The sequence below is a fragment of the Anabrus simplex genome, chromosome X (assembly GCF_040414725.1).
Source record: "Anabrus simplex isolate iqAnaSimp1 chromosome X, ASM4041472v1, whole genome shotgun sequence".
Lineage (NCBI taxonomy): Eukaryota > Metazoa > Arthropoda > Insecta > Orthoptera > Tettigoniidae > Anabrus > Anabrus simplex.
The window spans coordinates 125,887,507-125,906,258 of NC_090279.1; the positions used below are offsets into that span (position 1 = coordinate 125,887,507).

Consider the following 18,752-nt stretch of genomic DNA (forward strand, 5'->3'; position numbering starts at 1 on the left):
AATAAATCACCTCCCCAACCAGTACCCAATTTTGCTCAAGCCAATTGGAATTCATATCGCTCCGCCCTTTCCAACATGCTCCCACGCTCTTCTCCACCTCTGACCGACCAGACCTCAGTTGATTCACTTCAGGATCTCCTGCACTCTTCTATCTCCTCTGCTTCCCAAGCACACATCCCCACCACTTTACATTCACCCTCCAAACCGCGCCTTCCGCCTAAATTTCTCCGTCTCCAGAAACTTTCTCAATCTTATCTCCAGGATTTCACCCGCACCCGTGACACCTATTTTCTCCGTCTGCACCGCCAACTAATCCGCACAGTACGTAACTACCTTATCTCTTATAAACGTCGTTCATGGTCTCAAACCTGTACAACACTTAACTCCTTACATGCTCATCCCTCCCAATACTGGCGTCGTCTTTCCAGCCTCCTCGGCCAACACAGCACCCCTACCTATCCTATCATTCACCAAGGAAAGTTGGAGATCTTCTCTGAACATTTCGCCTGGCGCTTCAACAACCAAATCTCCCACCACTTCTGCTTTGCTGACACACCGCTCTATCATGATATTCAATCTTCTCCTAAACTCATTCCCTCTGCTACACACACACCCTCCCCTCATCCTCTCAATTCTCCCATCACCCCCACCGATATTCATATCGCTCTCTCCAAAACTCGCAACACCGCACCCGGCCCCGATAATATCCGTTACCGCCATATACGTGAAGCCCCTCCCATCCTCTTCACTCTTCTAGCCACCCTTTTCACTTTTATCCTCCACACCGGTTTCTACCCAACCGCCTGGAAGAAATCCATCATGCTTCTGTTCCCCAAATCCGGAAAACCCCTGTCCGACTTAGACTCATACCGACCAATATGTCTCATTTCTGTCCTAGCTAAACTTCTAGATAAAATCCTGGTCCGCCGCCTCCACTCCCACCTGTCGTCCCATCACCTTCTCCCGCTTTCCCAAGGAGGTTTCCGTCCCGGCTTATCCTCACACGACTAACTCCTTAAGCTCATCCAAATAGCCTCCAATCACCTCAACCATGGAAATCCTTCCCTTCTCATAACTTTCGATTTCAACCAGGCCTTCGACTCTGTTTGGCACGCAGCCCTCATCTTTAAACTTCACTTTTTTGCCCTACCTACTACCTACATTCGCCTCATCGCCTCTTATCTCTCCCACCGATCTGCTAGGATATCCATTAATCGTGAACTCTCCCCTTCATTTTCTATGTCCTATGGTGTTCCTCAAGGCTCCCCGCTATCCCCAATACTCTTCATCTTGTTCGTAGCAGATATTCCTCAACCACCCGCCCCCATTCAGTTACTTCAGTTCGCGGACGATACTGCACTTCTAGCACCCCTTCCCTCCGTCTCTAGCATGAATAACCTCGTACAGCCTTACCTTGACTCCTTTCTCTCCTGGTGTGACAAGTGGCATCTCCGTATAAACCCCTCCAAAACCCAATCAATCTTAATCCGTCGTAGCCGCCGTCGCTTTTCAGTGACCCGTGACCCTGGCCTCCTCCGACTCACCATCCGCGACACCCCACTTACCGTTCAACCCTCCCTCAAGTACCTTGGTGTAACCATAGACGAATTCCTCACTTTCCGCCCGCATTTCCGGACCCTTCAAACCAAATCTTCCCGTCGAGCCCGGTTGGTTCGTCGGCTTGCCGGGACTACCTGGGGCCTTAACTCCCAACTTCTCCTACTCACCTACACCGCCTTCATTCGTTCTGCCATCGTCTATGGTTTCACCGCCTGGCTGGCTGTTGCAGACTCTCACCCTACCCTCCTTAAACCTTTCCTATCCATGGAACGCCGCCTAGTTCGCATCGCCCTCCGCCTTCATCCACTCTTTCACACCTCTGACTTGTACAACATCTTCCCAATTCCCAAACTAGATACCTTCGTCTCCATTCTTGCTGCCCGCTATTTCCAACGTTCCCTTGACCGCAACAATCCTATACTCTCCCTTCTCCTGCACTCCCCTCTCAAAACCCCTCTCTTTATCCCCACCCCACTCCATATCTTCAAATCTCTCCACCAGACCCCTCCACTCGGACAGCGTGTGGAGACTGTCTAGGGGCAATTTTTTTTCATTTACATTGCTACCAAGTCCTCTCCTTTTTCAGTAGCCACTTAGTACCTATTTTCTTTAATCTCTTTATACAATTCATACTTAATGTACTGATAATCAATCACTTATTCCTTACTTTATATATCTCCAAGATAGACCATCTATACATACTTCGCTTCTGCCTCCTCCTGTATAATTTACGTATATTAACTGGGGTGTACATGTCCGATATTTTGCATTAGGCTCTGCTAAGGAAGGCTATGTCACTAAGTATGCTTGTTATTTTTATTTTTCCCAAACTTTGTAACATGTATTTATGATATTCATCACCTTATGTGTTCTTTCTTTTCTCTGTCAATTTATGTTACCCACGAAGTCTGTTGTATCCATTTTTGCATCATGTTTGTATTGAAAAAAAAAAGAGGAAAAACGCTCACAGAATGTCCCGTCTCCCCCCCTATGCCCGCCATATATAATAAAGAACAATCCTACGCCCACCTCCAGTCATTCTTGCACTTCAACATCTCCTCCAACGCATTAATCCTTTTTTCCCCCATCTCCCTTTTCCTCCAATCCCACACAACCCCGTCCAATCCCCTGGCCAGGGAGAGGGCGACACCCTCTAGGTGGCCCGCCCCACCCCCTCAGGGTGGGGAATGAAAGCGTCCGAGCGAGCGAGCGAGCGAGCCTCCATGGCTGCATTCTCTACTTCTCGCTAGGAGCGACATCTCCGAGTGGAACATCAAAGCTACTCCTTACTCCTTACTTTTTTTTCGGCCGGGTGGCTCACCATCTTTACCTCCGCTACCTCGCCGACTCTAAAGAGCATATTGGCTGACACCTAGTTGGTAGTCGGCCTCCCCGCCATGCTTACCTGCCTACTCCGTAACGTCAACCTCGCTCTCTCAGATGACGATATCGTCCAACACATCCGCCAGGCAGGCGTTCCAGTTCATTGGGCCACAAGACTACGAAACAGTTCCGGACTGTCACCAGATGTCCTTCTATATTTCCACACAGAGGAAGACGTCTGCCGCCTCATGAACAACGGCGTCCATATTCATCACATCTTCCATCGTGCGGAAGTTACTCCTGCGTCACTCATAGATCAGCTCATAGCCACTAATTTTACTCCGCCTGCAACGGTCGCGCCACCACAGGAGACTTCCTACCAGCTGCCTTCGCACCAAGTGGAATCTACGCCGTCAAGCCAGCCAACATCACACGCCGTTTCTACGTCGCCGATAACTACCACTACCACCACCATCTCCACTACAACATCAACCTTCAACCCCTCCCTTATTCCCACCACTGTGGTTACAACCAGTCATCCTGCGTCCATAATGATTTCTTCCCTCCCTCTTCCTTCAACACCTGAAGAACGTCATGCCTCATACATGCCTCCCGCAACGTCTGCAGCACCGTCGTCTTCGTCGTCTTTCAACGCCGCCGAAGAAGCACCACCCTCATCGCAGTCATCACCGTCCCGCCACACTATGTATAGCTGTGTGATCCGTGGAGTGGATCCTGCTCACTCAGAACAAGCCATCCTCCAACAACTTCGAGCAGAAGGCGTACCCGTCCGTCGAGTCTTCAGGATCAAGAACACCTCCGGTCTGACGTACATGGTCCGTATCCACCTCCCTACTGCCGTCGACGTTCACCATCTCATCGCCAATGGAGTCTACATCTTTGGCCATCGCTACAAAGTCGAGCCATCTCTTTCACCACCCCAACCTGTTCTACATAACTCCAACAATGCCCGTCGTCACACCCGGCCACCCCCTCCATATCGACCCCCACCACCCGTTTACCCTCCCCTCCCATCAATCAGTTTCTTCCCCCCATCAGCTCCAACACTCGACATCTTGCGATTCCTAACTGCCTCCCTCTATAACATCACGGCGACCCTGCACCTCCTCAGTTTCCATTTACAGCCTGGTACCCTCCTTTAAACATGTCACTCCTCCCGCACACCCTCATAACCTCAGCCCCGTAGCCATTCATCCAAATTTAAATACCGTTTTTCCCTCTCCTTCATTTGAAACATCTCACTGTTCTCTCCACATCTCCCGGCCCGAGAGATCGCGACACGATCTAGGGGGCCCGCCCCGTCCTTCGGGCGGGGAATGAAAGCTTTCCAGCAGCAGCAGCCTCCATGGTGCAAGGACGAGTTGACTGCCGTAGTTGAAGCACGTACGTGCCTCTCGCTGCGCTTTATCTCTCCTTTCACCGAGAACTTCGAGAGACTACACTACCTGTCCCAACCGGTTACCGCCTCTCGGTATCTAGGGTTAGATAGGGATTCTCTGGCCCAGGGATCCCCGTAACAAGGGATAATCCCGCGTCCACTAGTTCGCTTTCGTATGTCCCAACAGTTACACACACGGGACCAGGCTTGCTTTTCCAGAAAGAGCAATGTTACGCTTCGTAAAGAGCAATTTGTCGGCAAGCCTGGAACCAATCAGACAAATATCTACGAACTTCAAGAAATGACGGAGAGTGAGGAGTTGTCGTTATCACGGCACTCTGACCACTCTACGGCCGTCAATATATCGGCGGAGGGCAAAGCGCAGTTATCACAGCGCCGCCCCCCGCCAAATACTCCCACCGGCAATATATTGTTTAGTAATAATATATTGAATATGTCTGCAGGGTGGAATGCTACAAGCGCGCATAGCTTGTCGCTACCGGCCCTCGCTCGGGTCAATGACCCGGCCGAGCGGGAGCTGGGGGTGACTCAGCGCCTAGCGTGCTCCGAGAGCAGGAAGCGAAATGTACAGGAGCTGGGAGCAGGCTTTACCCTTGACTCACAGCAAATAAACCTGACGGGAAACGTTTACCTCACGGGGCGAGCTATGCGCAACTATGCGTGCACCACCACCACCACGACATCTCCGATTACCACCCCGTCAGTACAAGCCAGCTCGCACATACCAGTGCAGCCGCTCCCCAATCGGCCGGCCAGCCACAGGGCTGACCCCCGAAATAAGAGCAGGCGAAGCCTGGAAGCGGAGCTGGAGTGCGTGACGTTGTGCTCGGGCGACCGGGAACCGGGGCTAGCCCCCGATGTGCCGGAACCCGAACACGGGAAGGAACAGTCGTATGGCTCCACCGAACCAGCGCCTGCGGAGCAACACGAACATAAAATGGAGGCTAATCCTCCCCCTAACATGAACCGAACCCTCAAACCGAACCCAGTGGTCAGCCCGTCGGACGCCGGGAAGCAGGACCCAGTTCCGCCAACCCGAGCGTGAAGACAACAGCGCACAAGGGAAGGAATAAGAGGGAGAGACGGACTCGGCAGATGGCGCCAACTGAAGTCCGACCCCCACCCGGGCGAGCGGGAAAGTCGGACTCGGAGTCTGACGAGGCCCCACTGGTGATCGACCTTTCAGGCGCATCCCGGGAGGCCGAATCTGAGAGCTCCGAGGGAGAGAGACCCAGCCAGCACGGGGTGACCGAACCCGAGGTCCCAGCCACCCAGCCGGGAAACCAGGGTGACGGCTTCAGGGAGGCAAAAGGGAGGAAGAGGGGGAAGGGAAAGGGAAAGTAACTCAGCCCCTGAGCCGCAAGGCCCAGGCAGGCGGGAGAAAAAAAGCAAGTACCCGAGTCGATAGTAGCACAGAAACATCTATCGGCTCAACCCAACCCCAGCACTCCACACACAAGAGGCACACTCGTCAGAGCCCACCTCCACCACCACAGCAAAAGAAACAGATCACCCGTAAGGGGTAAACCCCCCCACCCCTTCTGGTCTACACTACAAACACAAAGACACTCGAAACGGAGCTCCTCAAAAAGCTGCCGCATGAAGAGAGAAAACATTATTTCTCTAGGCCGAGAGTAGACGCACATGAAGCGATCCGGCTACACATGACGAGCTTTGAGAGCTATGAAACCGCTATCGAAGTGCTAAAACGGCTAAATATTACCTTTGTAAAAATATTGCCCAATAGCACAATGAAGCGGTTCGTAGTGAGGACCCCCGTTAACGGAATGAATGCGGACGAAATCCAGCTTGCATTGAAAGCACAGGATATCCCCGCATTCTCCGTTGTGCGGATGCGAGCAGGGAACAGGCCAGCCAAGGGCAACCTATTCTTAGTTGCCATGGCGGACACCCCAGACGCAGACAATCTGCAAGGACTACGAAGCGGCTCATCAAGGCAAAAGGCCAAAGGGTAATAAGCGTGGCAACCCTAAGGCCCAAGCAGGCCCTTCAGGCACAGGCGCTTCACGCAAAAAGAACCCAGGCCCATCAGGTAAAAAGGACCCTTCAGGTCTCGCAGGCCCGTCAGGCACAAAGGGCCAAAAGCAAGGTCCTTCAGACAACCAGCGCCCACCAGGCGGAGGCATTTTAAATTACAAGCCCGTACGGACGGTAGGTAAACACAACCACGGGCCCTCAGCCCAACCAGCCCCCACCACCGTCCGAGCTAAGACCTCAAACAACAACAACAAGAAGGCCCAGTCCCAAGTAAACAAACAAAGGCAGGTTAAGTCCACGCCAGCACTTCCCGAGCTGCTAGAAGGCCCACCCCAGGCCAGCTCCACCCCCCGTAGAGAACCTGCCGATAGTCAGCCGGCATCCGCACCACCAACCCCCTCGCCCTCCCTCCCTCTCACCACACCAATCTCACCAACTACACAGTTACAGGCACAACAGCCAGCGGGGAACATGGCAGTAAAGGCGTTCAGGGAAAGGATAGAAGAAATCCTGAAAACCTTCTTTCCGAACCTGAACCTCTCGGTAGCCATAACCACTGGGGTTATGATGGCCAACATGCTCCTCTACCCCTGACTAAGGGACCTGGCTAATGCAATCTCCGAACTCCTAACCCCGGATGGCTGAACAACCCAACGAAGATAATAATAATAATAATTGTTACGGACTTTTCCGTGGTAGGTAGAGGTGAAAGAAGGTGCGGGTGTGAATGGGTTTCAAGCTACGAAATTATAGTGCAATGTAAAATTAATTTAAAATTTAACAAGGTTATATTTTCTTTTCGAAAACAAAGAAATAACAAGCATGGCAGGTACAAGGTAGCAATTCAAAAGGGGTTAGTTACAATATTTACAGAATTTGGGCTTCGCGCCCTGACTTCACAATGCTTGAGCAATCAGCTCAGTTTTACCTCAAACACAAGTTTTAACCGAGGGGGAGAAAACCCCATTTATACCTAGGAGCCCTTGCTCCAAATTACACTGAAAAACCTCCATGAGGCATACAACCCAGAATTTTCAAAAGAGCCACTCGCTCTTTAAAATTTAAGCCTCTCCCAGGCCACACCAAACTCCACCTTCAAGTTGTCCTCAACGGACATAAACACAGGGGTAAAATACCCAATCTACTGAGGTCTATTAAAAGAAAAGCAGGTTAATTAAATGACCTCTAAAATAACAATTTGAGAGGAGGCGAACTTGCACTCCTAATACACTTTGATTAAGACCTACTTGGCACTAGGCCGTTAATACCAGGGCTAATCCCATGCTAAAGAGGTGACTTAGGAAAAGAACAATTTGTTTTACATTAACGAAGAATAGGTTGAGAAAATAAGTTCACCTCAAGACAATGTGAGTGGGAGCTCGAGAGGGTTAGCACTCTCTATCCCAATATGTCGTTTTACAAGAGAATAGATGAAAAGAGAAGTTACATTTTAGGAAAAGGTTACATGGTTGAACGCTTAGAACCCGCCCCGAAAGTTAAACTGCTGAGCTAGCAAAGAAAGAAGTTATTAATCGGCCATTACCTTGTGTTGAACGGCTGGAGAAGAAAGAGGCGCTTCCCGCCCCCTGCTATGTACATAACACACTGAAAGATGGAACAGAAGTGGCCGAGAGACCCAAAAATCAGCAGTTTAAATACTCTCGCGGAAGTTTCTAGGCGTAAGGGGAAAGAAAACACCCTCCCACAAACTTTTTATTGGATAGGACCCCGCAACAGATTCAAGTTGGGGGAAGATACATCTGATTGGATAGAAATTAATTTAAGAAATTCGGGATTGGTTAGGTTCAACACAAGGGGAAGAAAGGGGTAAATATTGCCAACTTAAACAATGATAGAAAGAAATTTAACAAAGAACAAACTCTTGAAATAAAATTTTCTCCAAAAAAATAGTTCTTTGACTCCGCATTAGGTTGCACTATTGTAGATCTTCAGTAGTGTCCTCTAGAAGAGAAAGTTCACACTTCTTACTTCAGGCGAAACAAAAACACATCAAAAATGACACAGTTCAAAAACTCAAAATTTTCCACGTGGTGACATCTTCTGAGAAGGTAGAAAATTAATACTGTCAATAAAGTTCAGACTTCCTCCAGCAGAGGAGTTTCAACAGGCGCACATTTTAAATTAGCGGAGTGGAGGTGTACCGCCCGGTACAATAATAATAATAATAATAATAATAATAATAATAATAATAATAATAATAATAAAACACAGGAGCTTCGGGTTCTAATATGGAACTGCCAGGGCATCAGGTCTAGGAAATTTGAACTCGAAGCCTTCCTAGCCGCGAACACAATACACGTAGCTCTCCTAAGAGAGACCTTCCTCCCTCCGGGGAGGAAGTTCACTATAAGAGGCTACAAAATGCACAGAAGCGATAAGGCTAACAAAGTTGGAGGAGTGGCAGTCCTGGTAAGGAAGGACATCAAGCACATGGAGGTAGACATACCAGAGCTGGTCACGCTGGAGGCATGCGGAATAGCCCTACTAGTGCAGGAAACACTTATAAATGTCATAGCAGCATACTCCAGACCGACAAGCCTTAACACTCAGGACATAGAAACAGTACTAGGGCTAAATCGAAACACAGTGCTAGGAGGGGACTTAAACTCGAAACACGCCACCTGGGGATGCCTGAAACCAAACCCAGCAGGCACAAGGCTGTATGACCACATGCTATCCCAGGACTATGTGGTAACAGCCCCCAGTGAGCCCACGTTCCTAGCACCGAACGATCACGTATCCGACATACTTGACATAGCCCCATTGCGACATATTCCTCAAAGGCATAGCATTAAGGTAGTGAACGACCTGGGGTCGAGGCACCAAGCAGTGATATTTACACTAGATGCGAACCCAGAGGATTATGAGAAAAACCTCAGACGCCGGCTCAACTATAAAGCAGCCAACTGGGGCAAATTTGAACGCAAGCTAGACACACGCCTACAGGGAAGCGAAGGCATGCTAATAGACAGCACAGCCCAAATTGACAAAGCAGTCAAAACCCTCATAGAAGCAATTCAAACAGCCACAACTGCGAGCATACCGCTAAGCAAACACAGAGAATCCCCTCTTTTCCAGATCCCAGCGCACATAAAAGAGTTAATACGCAGGCGCAACAGTCACAGGCGTAACTGGGCTCGACATCACAGAGACGAAGACCGCGAGATGAAAAACGAACTAAACACGGAAATACAAACTCAACTACTGGAATACAGGTCGGAAAAGTGGAACAACCACCTCAAACTTTTCGACACCAACACCAGGCCAGTGTGGAACTTAGCGAGACACTTCACGCGAGTAACACACAACATCCCTACCATCAAGGGACCTAACGGCCCGGTATACGAGAACCGTGATAAAGCCGAAATCATAGCGGACTCCATAGAGGCGGCTTTCACTCCAAACGAAATACCATCTGACCCAGCCTTCATCAGGCAAACTGAGGCAAAGGTAGCAGAATTCCTTGAAAACGCACCTAAGTCGGAGGTTAAGAGGACAAATATACACGAAATTAAGTGGATTATAGGTCATCTTAACTCCAAGAAGGCGCCTGGCCCAGACGAGATCCAGAATATAATAATTAAGAAATTAACTCACAAAGCCCTAACACTACTTACCAGCATCTTCAATGCAATGTTCAGACTCCAATATTACCCTGTATTTAGAAAACCAGGCAAAGACAAGTCAGACCCCAACAACTACAGGCCCATCAGCCTTCTGGACGCCCTCAGTAAAGTATTCGAGAAAATACTACTGAAAAGGTTAATAGGGCATATCAAGGAAAAAAGTATAATTCACAACGAGCAGTTTGGCTTTAGGAACGGACATTCTTCCCCGATTCTTCCCTGCTTACTCGATTCATAAAACAAGACACCATAGGTCTCAATAAACCTGAAGAGACACAGGTTCGGTTTTCCTTGATATCCAGAAAGCATTTGACAAAGTCTGGCACGAAGGCCTACTAGCGAAACTAATAGACCACGAATTCCACCCAGGCTATATAAGACTTATAAAATCTTATCTGGAGGGCCGAGAGTTCAAAGTAGACGTACACAATACGCTGTCAAGTACACGCAGGATTAGAGCGGGCGTAGCCCAAGGGTCCCTTATCGGCCCAATCCTCTTCGTCCTGTATACAAACGACATGCCTACTACAGAACTCACTACCACACACCTCTACGCTGATGACACCGCTATCACAGTTCAACATCCACAGCTAACGTGCGCTCGAAAGAGGCTACAAGTAGCACTAAGAACTCTCGAGCCTTGGCTAACGAAATGGCGCATCAAGGTCAATGTTGACAAGTGCCAAGCAGTGCTGTTCACTAAGAAGAACAGACTCACACGCAGACCAGTCAACATAAAAGCGCTAAAGGTTTTCAACGAAGCTATAGTGTGGCATGACAAAGTCAAATACCTAGGAGTAGTCCTAGACAGAAAGCTCACCATGCTACACCACATCAATGATATCCATAGAAAAGCACACATATGACTTAGCCAGCTATATCCTATACTGAACAAAAAGTCCAGTATTAACACGGAAGTAGCCATAAACATGTATAAGGCACTAATCATACCAATAATCATGTATGCAGCCCCAGCGTGGGGATTCACTGCAATGACGAACCTGGATAAGCTGGAATTAATACAAAATAAATGCCTACGAGCAGCGACCAGACTCCCTTACGACACGCCAACTACGCGGTATTGCGAAAGTCAGCTCAATATAGCACCAAATACGTAAACAGACACTAAACATGTACAGAAAGTAATGGAGTAATAAGATCAACCCGTTAATAAGCGGGATCGGACGCTACGACGTCGATCTGTACAAAACGTATCCTACACCGAAGCACATTCTGTTCAGCCACAGGGTTGGGTGGGCGAGGGGCCGATAGCCAACCCCCTCCCGCCAAGCTGACACCTATATACCACATAAACCCACACACTGCAGACACCTATGTAAATATGTAAATATGTTTCAGCTGTCCTAGACCCAGGGACCAGGCGAGGAAGATTGACAAAAAGTACAACCTAAGAAGACGACGGCAACGCAGCCAGACGGCCAAAGACGTATCAATCCACCCCCGCCTCCCGACAGAGACATGGGAGCGGAACACCAGCCCGCGCCCTATAAACAGCACTAACATCTATCTGTTTAATAAGTTATCCCACTCCTATCTAGGTTGAACGCTGGACACGAGAGCAGGCAAACAGCTGGCACTCCAATGAGAACTTGTATATACATATGTTATTAATAACCTTAGTTTTAGATCTGCAATGACAAGTGTGTTCCAACAACACCGCATAGAGGGACATCGACAGGAGGAAGAAGATAGCCCCTTGCATGCAAGGCTTGGCTCTAATTCCCCCCTCTCCAAAAGGAGACTTGGCACCAGGGACTGCTGGCTGCTGGACAATGGGACGAACCTGTGGCCCAAAGCCCAGACGCTAGCAGACCCGAGCCGACCCGGCAGTGACAAGAAGGACTGATCCCCATAATAACAAAAAGTGCAAGGAAATGGTTATGATTGCATGACACCTATTCCTAACTAACACAACCTCTGGACTTTATCCAGCCCACATCCTTGCATGTGCTATCACAAGATGTAAGGTTTTACATGGAGGCTCTTTCTTCTTTCTGCCTATGTGGTTTTTCCCTGACCCTTCAATACCATACTTCAACACCATATACCTAACACAAACTCTTGCCGTGGTAGCGAGTCTGACTCGGAAACCGGCAGATACTCCTTGTATCGCTTCCCACTCCTCCCTGCTATCTCTTTCTTCTTCTTAGAAATAATAGCATGTCGGAGGCCATGTAGATTGAGTCGATGGTCACGCGTTGGGAGCGGGTTTCGGGGGGCCCCCCGAAGGAAAAAAAAAACTCCATGGTATGCACTAGCCTTGCATCTTGGGTGGTGTGCCAAGTCCCAACTGACGAGCCTAACTTAGCACACGAGGGCGAAACGCAGGCAACCAAGAATGAGTTAGCTGGAAAATTTATAATGTCCAATAACGGACCATTATATTGGTATTATAAATTTACTCATTCATGACAAATATTTTAGGTTCCCTATGGGAATCAACATCTACATCATTTGATGGCCAGGCAGGCATCTATTTTTGGAAATGAGACATAGCTCTCATAGTGCATTGGCACTGCTGGTGGCTTCAAATAGCCTATGCAGTGGCCTTCATGGTATGCACTAGCCTTGCGTCTTGGGTGGTGTGCCAAGTCCCAACCGACGAGCCTAACTTAGCACACGAGGGCGAAACGCGGGCAACCAAGAATGAGTTAGCTGGAAAATTTATAATGTCCAATAACGGACCATTATATTGGTATTAAAAATTTACTCATTCAGGACTAATATTTTAGGTTCCCTATGGGAATCAACATCTACATCATTTGATGGCCAGGCAGGCATCTATTTTTGGAAATGAGACATAGCTCTCATAGTGCATTAGCACTGCTGGTGGCTTCAAATAGCCTATGCAGTGGCCTCCATGGTATGCACTAGCCTTGCATCTTGGGTGGTGTGCCAAGTCCCAACTGACGAGCCTATCTTGGCACACGAGGGCAAAACGCAGGCAACCAAGAATGAGTTAGCTGGAAAATTTATAATGTCCAATAACGGACCATTATATTGGTATTACTGGATACTGGCCGCACTTAAGCAACTGCAGCTATCGAGCTCGGTAATTTCCAGTATTACAGTTACTTTAAGAATTTCACTAATGTTTAAGGAAGATTTCTACCAGCAGAGGATTGTTATAACCAAAGGCTGTACTGAGAATGCTGTTACTATTCTTGCTCACTCCTTATATCAGAAAAACGATGAGACTGAGAACAAAATTTAAATGCAAAATATTTTCTAGGCATATCAGAAGATATGCTACAGGGATGGAGTTGTGACCATCTCACACAGAATTTGGAAGGAAGCAACCATCGGCAAAAACACTAAATTGTATGAACTGTTCTCATATGTGCAATCATAGTACTCAAATCATAAAAGTTGTTTGAACCAATTAGAAGTGTTACAACTGTTCTAAATAATTTTTTGTTCTCAGCATACAGTTTGTTTACAGACAGATTAAAATAACATGAAATAATGGAATCACATTCTCTACTCTGGTTTTGCTGAGATCACAGGGGCTACATAAAGCATTAAGACAGTTCTGTTTCCAACAGCGTATTTTAATGCTTCCAAGTGTAAAATAAATAAAAAACATGAAAAAAGCAGACATATCACAGTCATATAACAGTGAAAGATGTGATGAAGCCCAAAGTAAAAGCAACTAGAAATGAAATATTTTACTACTACAGGCATGTTATGTAGTGTTCTGTGAAGAACTGTGGGGATGAGAACACTGTCAGTGCAGAGTCAGCAGTGTTGGAGTGTACATCTTCAGTTTCAGAAGAACTTTTATGGTCTATTACAAGACATTAAAAAATTTCTCAATTGGATTCATAAAACCTTGTCAGCATTAAAGGTGGGGAGGGACTGTGATTAAAAGCTTATGTTTTAATATAAGTTAACCTACTAATAAAAGTGAATTAAAGTATCAAGTTCTAGAATATACCAACTGAAAGCATTCAATATAGAAGAGAACAATAGCTGAACTAAGGAATGGATGAAAAGGATGCATAAAAAGGACAGGGAAATAATGCAAAAGAGGAAAGAAAAAAACCTGTTTAATGTGCCTTAAGTCCTTAAAGTGCCAGAGCCTACTAAGGTAGGTAAGGTAAGGGTTATTCTGCCCAAAGGCAGGTCCGAACCTCCACAGAGGTGTTCCTGAGCCGGAGTTTATGTGCGGTAGGGTGGCCAGTTCCTTTCCGCTGCTCCATTCCCTTACCCCCCACCAACAGCGCGTGGCAACCCATCCAACTCCTGACCACGCGCAATGTTGCTTAACTTCGGAGATCTCATGGGATCCGGTGTTTCAACATGGCTACGGCCGTTGGCAGCCTAGTAAGAAGGGGTATATTAAAGAAATTATTCTCAGAAATGGTGCATTCTAGAGCCCTTAGACATGGTTCTCTATATATAATAGAATCTGACTTGTATTTGAAAAATAAAATGAGCTAATCACTATTCTGCCTTTCTAAATGAATTCAACATCTGAGCAAAATACTTATTTTGAGAAAACGTACATTCAGATTTTGAGCTATTTTATCCCTTGTATGCCATGGGCAAATCTGCTCTTTCCTCAACATACATCTGAGATCACAGGGGCTACATAAAGCATTAAGAGAGTTCTGTTTCCAACAGCATATTTCAATGCTTCCAATGCTTCCAGCACATTGTGGATGTGAGGGTAACCCAGAAAAATCACACCTGTGTTGACATTTTGTTTAGCAGACTGGTGTATCCAGTCTCAAGAACACTAATGAAAGATTTGTTATTTAACTTCTTCTACACTAATTATGGTATGAGTAATGTGGTGCCAATGGTGGTGCAGTAGTGTTGGAGAATATTAGTTTTAAAATCAGTACAATGGGCCAACCATCCTCTGTTATAATCAGAGGGGGAAAATAGAAGAGGTGCATCCCCTAAACAAAAGTAATTTTGATACTGACAGTAAAAAGTACAGACTAATCCAACTCCAACTTTAAGTTCGTAAGAGTTGGCAGTTTTGTGTAGAGCATTGTGGTGTATTCCCAGACAAAGAAAAAACAGAGTCATACTACGCTTAGATGCCCATGCAGCAAATGGTGACTGCTGGTGTTATTATTGGGAAAGCACATAGTAAATTATGCCCCTGCCAAACTTATTCAACTGCTAAGGGTAAAATTCTGACCTCTATGAAGTTATCTGGAATGAGACTTACAAGTGATGCATTTGTTGTTCCTTCAAGCCAGGCTGGTTCCTCTTTGATCTTTACTTCGAGGTCCATTTTGTACTGTAACTGAAGTAGTTAGAAGGTACTGGGATTGTTGATTATTTCCAATGACCTTACACTGAAACATAAGCCAGAAAAGTATATTACCTTATTGATTTCATTGTTACTTATGTTGTTTGTCAACAGCCTAAGCAACAAGCTTGTAATTTTACATGACTGTTGATATTGTGATCATAGCTACGGACGTCCAGTTCTAAAATCAATATCAAGATCATAGTCGAAGGACCCCTAGTACTATATGACACCCTATATCGTATTAATAGCTAAATAACATACAGTTTTATATGGAACTGAAACCGCAACAAGATGACCTTTCTTATTAAAATTGCAACATACATTGCTTGTGATTGAAATGCACAAAACTTCTTGAAAATTCAGCGACTATTCTGTTTGCATATCACTCTGATCACCTGGTTCCATATCTTGGAATCTTCATACCATTTATATCCTTTGCAATTAGCTTCAAAACTAACTGAACAAGTTCACAGCTCTTTGAAATTTGTTCTACCAAAATTTTCCTCCCAGGATCAAATTCTCTCAAAACAATCCACCTCTCAGCAAGCTGATCCACTTTTTTATTTGGGACATGTTCTATCAATCTGGTCATCAAGAACTTCTGATGTCATGGCCATTCAAAGGCTTCAAACTCTGTTTTCTCGGCACTCGTTATTATCTATGCTTCACTTCCATACGGTGTGATACTCCATATTCAGTGTAAACATAATTTTTAAATTTTTGAATCTGTGAACCTAAAGAACATGATGGAGTACAGATGAGAATTTAGGCAGGATTCAGTGATGATATTTATTGATATTGAGAAGGTATTTGTCAGTGTACCATGGCAAGTGGTCTCGGATGCATTGATGAAAGAAAGAAGGCAGGGAGAGGAGAAGGATCAATTATAAAAGCCATGAACAACAAGTGAGTAAGTAGAATGAATACTACGATAGAACAAACAAACTGGTTTGCTTGGTAGTTGCTTTACGTCGCACCGACACAGACTGGTCTTATGGCGATGATGGGATAGGAAAGGCCTAGGAATAGGATAGAAGCGGCCATGGCTGACAGTGGGATTTGAACCCACTATCTCCGGGATGCGTGCTCATAGCTGCACGCTCCTAACTGCACGGCCAACTCGCCCGGTAACAAACTGGTTCAAGGTAGAAACAGGACTTCAAAAAGGATGTGTTTTATCACCTCTAATCTTCATTACATTCATGGATAAAATCCACACAAGTGGATCCTCCTCTACCGCATCGATACAACACAAGGAGTAAGAACTCCAGACAGAACAACGCTGCTAATACACTAAGATATACATAGTTACAGCGAATGGTAAGTACCTGTTTCACATAATACATAACTTTTAGATATTAACACATGATTTAAACACACACTGTCATACACACCTTTTGTTTTGTTTGTTTCATTACAGTATAACCACATCCTTTTCCACGATGCTCCACACCTTCAAGAGGGACTACACTTTCACGAGGCAGTCAAACATACCTGTCAAATACCAGATATACTCGTCTCAAAAGCAGCTTCAACCAGCACATCAACATCTTTTTTGCATCGGTTATATTACGATATATTACAATAATTTATGGATCAACCAACTTAATAACCTAATTTAAAACATTCGCCCTTTCTTCTGGCCAATATTCCTTGGCTCCTGTTCGCAAAAATAAACAAAATCCAACCTCAACATTTAAACCAATCTAGTCTATTGAAGACTTGTATTGACAATTGCCTCAAGCTAACATATGCTCGAATTTTCTTACGAAGGAGGTCCACTTCAGTGCCAGACAAGAGTTGTTTTTAGAATTTTATATGGCACAAATTTTATTTTGGACAAAGATTTTAACATATGTTGTATCTGTCATGCCTTAACATCATATTTCATAGTTACTATTCCTTAGCGTTTTTAAGCTTAAGAAATTACATTTCAATTTTTATAAATCATAAATGTCAATGTCCTCTAAATAATGTTTGTTTTAAGATTAAATAAGGCTCATGATGCCCAATAAAAGAAGGGCGAAATAAGTCCCTTTAAAATTTAGAATTTCTATGTTTCTTTAACCATATAATGTGGTATTAATTGTATTGGATAGGTGGAGTAATAAATATACACCTTTTGTAAACTAAGTGACTTGCCACTTCTTCCCAGCCCAAACTTTGCAACATTTTTGTAATGCTACTCTTTTGCCGGAAATCAACCAGAAAAAATCGAGCTGCTTTTCTTTGAATTCTTTTCAGTTCTTGAATCAGGTAATCCCTGGTGAGGGTCTCATACACTGGAACCACACTCTAGTTGGGGTCTTACCAGAGATTTATATGCACTTTCCTTTACATTCTTACTACAACCCCTAAACACCCTCATAACCATGTGCAGAGATCTGTACCCTTTCTTTAAAATCCCATTTATGTGATTACCCCAATGAAGATCTTTCCCTATATTAACACCTACATATGTGCAATGCACCCTAAAAGGAAGTTTCACCCCATCAATGCAGTAATTAAAACTGAGAGGATTTTTCCTATTTCTGAAACTCACAACCTGACTTTTAACCCTGTTTATCAACATACCACTGCCTGCTGTCCATTTCACAACATTATCAAGGTCACATTGCAGTTGCTCATAATCTTGTAACTTATTTATTACTCTATACAGTATAACATCATCCGCAAAACGCCTTACCTCTCATTCCACTTGGTTACTCACATATATATATATATATATATAAATGATGTATATATATACAAGAAAAAAATAAAGGTCAAATAACACTGAATTGAGGAATTCCCCTCTTAATTATTACACGGTCAGATTAAGCTTCGCCTACTCTGATTCTCTGAGATCAATTTTCTAGAAATATAGCAACACATTCAGCCACTCTTTTGTCTAGTCCAATTGCACTCATTATTGCCAGTAGTCTTCTATGATCCACCCTATCAAATGCTTTAGACAGGTCAATTGCGATACAGTCCATCTGACCTCCTGAATCCAAGATATCTGCTATATCTTGCTGGAATCCTACAGGTTGAGTTTCAGTGGAATAATCTTTCCTAAAAGATTATATCGAACCAGTTATTAATTTCGCAAACATGTCTAATATAATCAGAAATAATGCCCCCCATAGCTTACATACAACACATATCAAACTTACTGACTTGTAATTTTCAGCTTTATGTCTATCACCTTTCCTTTATACACGGGGGCTAATATAGAAACACCCCATTCATTTGGTATAGCTCCTTTGACCAAACAACAATCAAATAAGTACTGCAGATATGGTACTATATCCCAACCCATTGTCTTTAGTATATCCCCAGAAATCTTAGCAATTCCAGCCGGTTTTCTAATTTCCAACTTTTGTATCTTATTGTAAATGTGATTGTTATCATATGTAAATTTTAATACTTCTTTAGCATTAGTCTGCTCCTCTATCTGGACATCGTCCTTGTAACCAACAATTGTTTATTGTTCCCCAGGTGGTACAAAAATTGTCTATGTTGAATACCT

General features: G+C 45.1%; 1 protein-coding gene across 1 annotated transcript in view; it reads right to left on the reverse strand.

The window, feature by feature from the left end:
* Nucleotides 1–16,701, reverse strand: part of LOC137503343 (zinc finger protein 180-like) — a 71,087-nt gene extending 54,386 nt beyond the window's left edge. The window contains exons 1-2 of the mRNA XM_068230901.1: nucleotides 16,636–16,701; nucleotides 15,155–15,284 (exon numbers count right to left, since the gene is read on the reverse strand). Of these exons, the coding sequence (XP_068087002.1) occupies nucleotides 15,155–15,220 (66 nt within the window). The 5' untranslated portion in view covers nucleotides 15,221–15,284; nucleotides 16,636–16,701. The remainder of the gene's footprint in view (nucleotides 1–15,154; nucleotides 15,285–16,635) is intronic.
* Between the last annotated feature and the right edge of the window lie 2,051 nt (nucleotides 16,702–18,752).